The following is an 8,893-nucleotide window of genomic DNA, read 5'->3' on the forward strand; positions in this document are numbered from 1 at the left end:
TTTGGCTGCATTGGGTCTTCGTTGCTGTGCGCGGGCTTTCTCTAGTTGTGGCGAGCGGGGGCTACTCTTCGTTGCGGTGCACAGGCTCCTCGTTGCGGTGGCTTCTCTTGTGGAGCACGGGCTCTAGGCGCGCGGGCTTCAGTAGTTGTGGCATGCAGGCTCAGTAGTTGTGGCTTGCGGCTCTAGAGCACAGGCTCAGTAGTTGTGGCGCACGGGCTTAGTTGCTCCGCGGCATGTGGGATCTTCCTGGACCGGGGCTCTAACCCATGTCCCCTGCACTGGCAGGCGGATTCTTAACCGCTGCGCCACCAGGGAAGTCCTGGTATTTCCCTTTGTTCTCCGCCTTCACCTTCTCCATGTCCAACAGCAGAGACCATACCCGACCTCGCACCCATGGGGAGATTCCTCTGTAGACCTGCCGGCGCATCTCCGGGAGAGAAGCCAGCTGTGAGACAGGCGCAGGGGATGCCAAGGAGGAGAGAGAGCGAGAGGCGTCTGGAGGATGCTCCGGAGGGGCTGGGTCTCCCGCAACTAAGAGGGGGCCGTGGCCTCGCTGCTCCCTTCCTGCGGGCACCCCAGCTGGGCTGGCTGCAGCCCTGGCATCGGATTCTCCCTGGGCCTTGTGGGGCACCCAGCCCAGCGCCCTTCAGGGTCAGGATGCTCAGCTTGCTACCTTCTCGCCGCCCCGGTATTTACTCCAATTCCTCAGCATCTTTACCCACTTGTCAGCTCGCCCGATCTCCTGGGCTTCTTGCTGGAAAATGGGAAATGGTGGTGTTGGCCCAGCTGCCAGCTTCCTAGGGTAGCCCTGATGGGCGTGAACTCAAATGGGCCAGGAAAGGCGCAGACCCCTCAGCCCGAGGACCCCTCGACGACTCTGGGGTCAGGGCGGCAGGGAACCGAAGCTGCACCCACGACGTCCTCCCCCCTCCCGCCGGTGCAGCACGGACGGCTCTTACCCTCGCCGAGTGGGTGCTGCGGCCGCCGATGCTGAGGCCCTGGGTGCTGAGGCTACGCAGCTCCCCTGACTGGAAGGCAAGAAAAGCGGAGCGTGAGGACCTGCACCCGGCCGGGTGCCCAGAAGGCCCCACCTGCCCCCATGGGCCCCCAGGTCTCAGCCCAGGAGACCGCGGAGGGGAGGGCTGACCCCAGGATGGTGCTGGCTCAGGGACGGGCTGTGTCCCCACGGCAGCCCCCAGGAGGTGCCCCTCCTCCTGCCGATGCTGGTCACCCACTCTGTTCTGTGCCCTCCCGGCCCCTGCCCGCCCTGCCAGAGAGCAGAGGCCCCCGCTCAGGGGTCTCAGGTGAGTCGCTCCCCAGGGCCTCACCCTGTTCCGGAGTGGACGCCTCCGTCCAGGAGCCCAGCACCCTTAGCCCTGCTGCAGGCCAGCTCCGTCCAGGTACACGCACGTCTTCTCCTCTCTCCCCCACCGTGGCCTGGCCTGGCCTTCTACCCTGCGTCTCCTCCCAGCCCCAGACCGAGGGGTCAGGTCATCTTCAGCTGCAAACTTCGCCTGCCTCTGTCACCTCCCCGTGAGCTCCTGAGGCTGGTCCTGCCTGCTCCCCTACCTGTGTCCCTCCAGTGCCTGAGGCCACACCTCACTGTCCTCCGGGCCGGAGCCTCGGAGACCTATGGGCCAGGCGCCCCTCACCCTGTGGCCACGCTCTGCAGAGTCTGCTAACCAGGCCAAGCCTCCCTCTGGCCTCGGAGGCAGAGGCCAGGGCCAGGCATGGAGGCCCCGCAGCTGAGGCCCAGGCCTGGACCAGCAAAAGGAAACCCACCCCGCGATGGGAAGGAGGGGCATCTCCTGACGCCTCATGGCAGGAAACCTGGCCTGTCGGTGACTTTGTACAGCGAGCGGTCAGCATCTTCCCCGGGTTCCACTGGAGCCCCTGCCTGGCCCTGAAACCCAGAGAGGCCAGAGGTGTGGCCAAACGAGGGGCAGGACACCTCCCCTGCCCCGCGTCCCAGGAGCACAGCACGAGACCCACCTGCCCGAGTGGGAGCTGCCCGGGCCTCACCTGCTCGTACCTGGCTAGGATCCTGCCTGGGCCACCTGGTCCCACTGGCTGTGACCCCCACCCAGGCCATACCCGCTCCTCCGGGTGAGGATATCCACTTGGGCTCCGCCGGCTCAGCCTTGGCTGGGATCCCCGCCTGGAACATAACTGCCCTGCTGCCTGTGGTTCCCACTGGGCCGTACCTGCACACACCTGGCGATGGGCCCCACCTGGGCCTCACCCGCCCCTCCTTGGCCCTGATCCCCCCCGGGGCCACATCTGCCCCTGCTGGCTGTGCCGGCCAGCCTTCCCCACCTGGGCCTCGCCTGCTGCAGGTGACTATGATCCCACCGGGGCTGCACCTGCTCCTACTGGTGACCATCCTTGCTTGGGCCTTTCCTGGTCTCCCTGGCGATGAGCCCAGCCTGGGCCTCCCCTGCTCATCTTGGCTCTAACTCTTCCGGGGACATACCTGCTCCTGTGGGCTGTGACCTTCACCTGGGCTGCTATGATTCCTGCTTGGGGGCTGTACCTGCTCCGACTGGTGACGATACCCACTTGGCCCCCACCTGATCTACCTGCTCGGATCCCCGCCGGGCCTCACCTGCCTGTCCTCGGCTCTGATTCCTGCCTGGGCCGCACCTGCTCTTAGTGTTTACTATCCCTGCCCGGGTCTCACCTGCTTGTATTTGGCTGTTATTTCTGCTCGTTCCAGGGCCAGCAGGGTCTCTGGCTTCTCCATGTCCAACGCTGCAAGACAAAAAAATCCAAATATTCCAGTGTGCTAAAGAGCTTCAGAGAGCCAGCAAGTTGAAGTTGGCTCCTTGTCGGCAGCTCCCCCGTCTGTCTGATCAGAGGGGAGAACACCACGCCGCCTGGGTGGGTGGCATCCCGGTTGGCAGGTCATGGCTCGCACCCACACCTCCTAACACTTCCACTTCCAGGCTCCCCTCCAAGCCGCCTGGGAAATCCTGTCACACTCAGGTGATGAGGAGCGAGAAGGGGGCCCGAGGCCCAGGCGAGGTGCCGAGCTGCGCGCGGTGAGCTGCGCTCCGGGCCTTGGGCGCTGAGGACAGGAGAGGGCGGCTGCTGGCTCCACAGGGGCTCCTGCGGCTTCTGGGAATCACATTTTTTTTTAAATTAATTAATTTATTTTTGGCTGTGCTGGGTCTTCGTTTCTGTGCGTGGGCTTTCTCCAGTTGCGGCGAGCGGGGGCCACTCATCGCGGTGCGTGGGCCTCTCACAGGCTCCAGACGCGCAGGCTCAGTAGTTGTGACACACGGGCCCAGCTGCTCTGCGGCATGTGGGATCTTCCCAGACCAGGGCTCGAACCCATGTCCCCTGCATTGGCAGGCAGATTCCCAATCACCGCGCCACCACGGAAGCCCTGGGAATCACGTTTTGCTTAAGCATCAGAAGCACGAGCAACAGGGGACTTCCCGGGCGGTCCAGTGGTTAGGGCTCTGCGCTTCTACTGCAGGGGGCACGGGTTCAATCCCTGGTCGGGGAACTAAGATCCCTCATGCTGTGCAGCATGGCCACAAAATAAATAAATAAAAAAGCACGAGCAACAGAAAAAAATCGATGAACTGGACTTTATCAGCACGAAAAACTTCTGTGCTTCAAATGACACCATCAAGAAAGTGCAAAGACAACCTACACGATGAATAAAAATATGTGTGAATCACCTATCTGATAAGGGGCCTAGTGTACAGAATATATAAAAACTCCTAACTCAATAAAAAGAAGTAGACCAATTAGAAAATGGACAGAGGACATGGATAGACCTTTCTCCAAAGTCTACCCAGCTTCAGAGACAAGGCCACAGGACACACCACTCCTCAACCACGGAATGGCTATTACCAGTAACACGAGGATGCGGAGAAATTAGTACCCTCCTGTACTGTGGACAGGAAATACCGATCCGGGTTACAACATGGATGGAGATGACGCTCAGTGAAAGAAATTGGATGCAAGAGACCGCAGTGATCCCATTGATCTGAAAGGTCCAGCATTGCCAGATCCACAGAGACATGGAGACAGAAACTCCATCAGCGGTCCCCAGGGCTGGGGGAGGGGCGAGGGGGTTCTCTGCTGATGGATACGAGACTTTGTTACGAGGTGGTGAAATGTGGACACGGTGGTGACGGTTGCACAACTTCGTAAATACTCTAAAAACCATGGATCGGTGCACTTTAACAGCTAAATGTGGTGACGTGTGAATTGAAGAAAAAGAGCTCTCTGAGCCCGATTCCCCAGTCTCAGCCCCAGGAGACCCTGAAGGTGGCAGGGGCGCTCCTGCCCACAAGGCTCCTCCCGGGACCGGGCGCCCACCCAGGATGGCCCCACTCGGGAAGCAGAGCAGGGACTGGGGACCGGGGGTCTCTAGGACGAGATGCTCACACCTACTCCAGCTGACTGAACTCGTCGCTGGTTCTGGCTGGTGAATCAGCTCAGACGACACCGCAGCTGATCAGGAGGGTGTGGCTTGGGGAGAGGAGGACGTGTTTGACCTCAGGCAGCCTCTGGGCTGCTGAGACCACCTCTCGGTCCACAGTTCTGAGCAAGGCAATGGGGGAAGGGCCTCACTGTCCCCATTCACGCAGAGGGACCCACTCGTTCCTGGACACGTGCAGGAGGCCCAGCCCATCGAGTACACGGCTGGGATGTGTTGGGCCAGTGACGCGGCGAGACGACTTGGGACAGGGCACTGCCCAGGATGAGGCCCTGTGTCCCACCCCGGCCCACAGGCTGAACACACACGTCCTCACCTGGCAATGGCCCTGATCTGGGGCACGGTGGACAGGCACTTCGAGGACGCAGGGCACAGCACAGGGCTTGGAGAGGGCGCTGGGCTGTGGGGCTTCTGAAGCTCTGACCACCTCCCCGCACCCTGCCCTGCTCCGCTCGCCTCCCCTCCACCCACACGCCTCCCCTCCCCTCCCTCGCAGCCCTAGCCTTCACCCTTCACCTCCTCCTGCACCCTCCCCATCCTTCCCGCTCCTCCTCCGTCAGCTGCTGCACTGTCCCCACCGGCCACGCGCCTCCACCCTTCCTTCTCCTGCATTCTCCCCGTTTCCGACACCCAGACCCGCTCCTCAGCCCCTCAGCGGCTCTCCCCTACTGCTGCTATTTCCTGCCGCCCCGCTGCCACCGCCATCCATCTTTCCTGTCCTCCCCCCGCATCCATCTCCCCCCTGGCTCTGTCTTCTCTCCATCTCCCCGCCCCCATCCTCCTGCATCCTCTCTGCCCCCTCCTGCTCTCCCTGCTTCTCCTCTGGGCCAGGTGTCTAAGCTCTGACCTCGGGCTCCTCACATGGACACGGGCACCTCTGGCAGCAGCCCTCCCCCCACGGAGGCAGGAGGGGCTGCAGGGGCCTGGCCCGGGGTCAGTGGGGTGGGGTCCGAGTCAGCTTGGCTGGAGCCAGGGAGGACAGAGGCACCCACCCACGGGCCTCTATCCCCACTGTGGCCACGAGAGACGAGGTGATGCTCAACCATCTGACCTCTTGCTTCTGGGAGATGTGCCTCCTCGATGGAAATGCACCCAGGGACGGGGCAGGAGAGATGGAGCTGGGCAGGCGAGGGTCAGAGAAGGTCAGAGACGCCGGGGGCCTCCAAACACCTACGGACACGAAGCAGAGTGGGTGCCAGGCAGCAGGCAGAACTGCGGCGTCGCTGTCCGGGTCAGAGGTCAGGATCAGAACTGAACCCTTTACCTCAAAGGTCTCTTGCCTTCGGGGGAGGGTCCTGTCACCCTCAACAGTAAAGCAGATATTCCAGCTAGGGAGCGGGCAAAAGACACAGCTGGACACCTCCCTGAAGACGGGCACAGCTGGCGAAGAAGCTCGAGGAAAGACGCCCATGTCATCAGCCGCGAGAGAAGGCAGCTCAGAGCCACACGAGATGCCCTCCACAGCCATCAGACTGGCTAAGGTAAAACAGGGACCACGGCCCGGGGACAGGAACCTGCAAACCCCACCCCAGCCCCGGAGCAGCCTGGCGGCTTCTCACTGATTGAACACGACCCAGCGATCGCATGCCTGGGCATCCACCCCGGGGAAATGAGAACACAACGTTTACAGCAGCCTTGCTCCCAACAGCCCCTGAGTGGGGATGAGGCGCACACGTGGTCCAGCCCCGCCACCGCCCTGTCGTCGGCAGCAGGGGGGCGACAGCCGCCATACAGCAGCGACTCTCTCCAGAGAACCAGGCCGCCTGCAAGGCCAGCCCCGGCGTGTGCGTTCAGCACTCCTGTCCCCTCCTTGCCCTGGAGGCTCCGCTTCGTGGACAGGATGCCCGCGGCACTCCCCGGAGGCACGGGCTCCGGGAGCTCCCCCGCAGGGCTGTGTTCTCACAGGCCTTTCTGGGGACGGAGGAGCCCCGTCCTGCCTGCACGTGACACGCTTTCCAGCATCCGTCCTCTTCTCTTTATAACTTTTCTCTACAGATTTTAACTTCCCACTGGTTGACACAGGATTATGGAGACAAGTACTAATACAGTCTGAGGAATAAAAGACTGCATTCTAGACCACGTTCCCGACCGAGTTCTAGACCTCTTTAAACCACGTCTTGGCAAACAGCTGCCCAAGTGTCCTGTTTTGGAGGTAATCGCGGGCACACGGACTCCTGGTCCTTCAGTGCTGGCCACCGGCCAGACTCACTGGCCACATGGTCATGTCCTCAAACAGCGAAATAGGAGGAAAAACACGTGTCTCTCCTCCCAGGTTCTGCGTTTATAAACCCCAGCAGATATCCAACATTGACGCCTGCAGTTCTGAGGCAGAAGTAAGTCAGGCTGAGCCACGAGCTCAAGACAAGTTTTCTATTTATAGCCTCCTGGAGAAGAGCAGTGTCTCCAAATGTGAGCCGTTAGGGAAACGAGGGCTGGGAGGTCCTGAATGGCTGCAAAAGAGCAGCCCCCGCGCGGCCCTCCGTCCTGAGATCTGGGAGCAGAGCCAGCCCCCAGCAGCCCTGCCCAGGACGGGACGTCCGCTTCTCGGCGCGGGGAGGCCACCGCGTGCAGGACCAGCGCCCGGGGACACAGGAGCTTTTCTCAAGTGCTCCGCTGGCTCTGGAGAAGAGCCCTCCAGGCGGCCCCCAGACCTCTCCTTGTGGTGCTGGTGGCCGGCCCCGCGCCCCGTCCACAGGGGGTCCTGTGCTGCCTCTCGTGGACCCTCAGCCACGTGGCGCCTTCCTGTGGGCTCCCCTGCCACCCCGCGCCCGGGACACCATGACACCCTAAGTGTCCCTCATTCCGCTACGTTTATTAACCACCTGCTATTATGTGTCCAGACCCACTGACTATGGAAACAGAGGGGGTTTTAGTCTAAAAGACCCTGTTCCTCTTGGGCAGAACCAAGGCCCTTGTGGTTGGAGCAGACCCCACCTGGCAGGCCCGGAGGGCACCGCGGCCTGAGGGCTGACCACCTAGGAGGAGTGGGCGGCCTGCCCCTGGGCTCCCGATCCCCCCGTCCCCACCCCCACCTGCCCCCGCAATGTCCTCGAGCCAGGGGCCGCCATGCCTCAGTGCTCCACTGAGACCCTGGGCGCCCCTGGACCAGCACCCGCACTGCCCAGTTACAAGTGCCCACCCACACATGTGCATTTGCAGATACGCCCAAGCGTGATCTTTCATGTGGTTTTAAAACCACGGCCTTGGGCTTCCCTGGTGGCGCAGTGGTTGCGCGTCCGCCTGCCGATGCAGGGCAACCGGGTTCGCGCCCTGGTCTGGGAGGATCCCACATGCCGCGGAGCGGCTGGGCCCGTGAGCCATGGCCGCTGGGCCTGCGCGTCCGGAGCCTGTGCTCCGCGACGGGAGAGGCCACGGCAGAGGGAGGCCCGCGTACCGCAAAACAACAACAACAACAACAAAAAAACCACGGCCTTGGGACTTCCCTGGCGGTCCAGTGGTTAAGACTCGGAGCTCTCGCCGCCGAGGGCCTGGGTTTGATCCCTGGTCAGGGAACTAAGATCCCACAAGCCGCACGAGGCGCAGCCAAAAAAAACCAAACAACAAAAAACCCCACGGCCTCTGCTTTTCCATTCTGTGGCTCCACACTGTGACTTCTCCCACCTCTGCAGCAGGACCCCCTCCAAGAAAGCCCGTGAGGTGGTGGCTTATTTCTCCTGACCCACCTCCTGCATCTGTGTGGGATTCCCCTCGAGTCCGCTGCGCTTGGCCTGTGCACACACTGGTTGCCGCTGGTTCATTACACGGCACTTTACTACACACGGTTCTGCCCCCTCCTCACCTGGGCAGCTTCCCTGTTGCGTTCCCAGAGCATAGAGCTTGGGGTCAGCCTCACGCGGTTCTGGGGCCGTGCTAGCGGATGTCCAGTGCACTCTCTGCATGGCCATTCCCGTGGTCCCGCGTTTCAGCCACCGCAGGCAAAGCTAAACCCTTCTCCCTGCATCTTCAGCATGGATGCTCCTTTCTGTGGGATGGCCCAATTCCCCGGAGAGAAAGTTCTAGGTCAAAGATCATATATCATTTCAATTTTGCCAGATGCTGTCAGACTGCTTTCCAAACAACTATCCCTCTTGACAGTGCTACTAACATTAGGATACACATTTTTGCCTTTGATGGATCTTGCTCATGTCAAATCTATCAACTCCTTACCTAACTCCATGCTAGTAAGATTTTCTCCTATGTTTTAATCTAAACATTTTATATTTTTAGATTTTATATTTAGACCTATGACCCATTTAAAGTTAATCTTTGCATAAGTTATACAGTTTAGATCAAAATTCTTTTTTTTTTTCTTTTTTTTTTGCGGTACGCGGGCCTCTCCCATTGCGGAGCACAGGCTCCGGACGCGCAGGCTCAGCGGCCATGGCTCATGGGCCCAGCCGCTCCGCGGCATGTGGGATCTTCCCAGACCGGGGCACG

At 61.0% G+C, this 8,893-nt stretch overlaps 1 protein-coding gene across 1 annotated transcript in view; it reads right to left on the reverse strand.

The window, feature by feature from the left end:
• The window catches only part of LOC114484205 (collagen alpha-1(I) chain-like), a 25,785-nt gene that overhangs the window by 5,530 nt on the left and 11,362 nt on the right, over nt 1-8,893 (reverse strand). Inside the window, exons 2-5 of the mRNA XM_055079568.1 lie at nt 2,681-2,751; nt 960-1,028; nt 671-754; nt 278-628 (exon numbers count right to left, since the gene is read on the reverse strand). Coding sequence (XP_054935543.1) covers nt 278-628; nt 671-754; nt 960-1,028; nt 2,681-2,751 — 575 coding nt within the window. The remainder of the gene's footprint in view (nt 1-277; nt 629-670; nt 755-959; nt 1,029-2,680; nt 2,752-8,893) is intronic.

Source organism: Physeter macrocephalus, chromosome 18, assembly GCF_002837175.3.
Source record: "Physeter macrocephalus isolate SW-GA chromosome 18, ASM283717v5, whole genome shotgun sequence".
NCBI lineage: Eukaryota > Metazoa > Chordata > Mammalia > Artiodactyla > Physeteridae > Physeter > Physeter macrocephalus.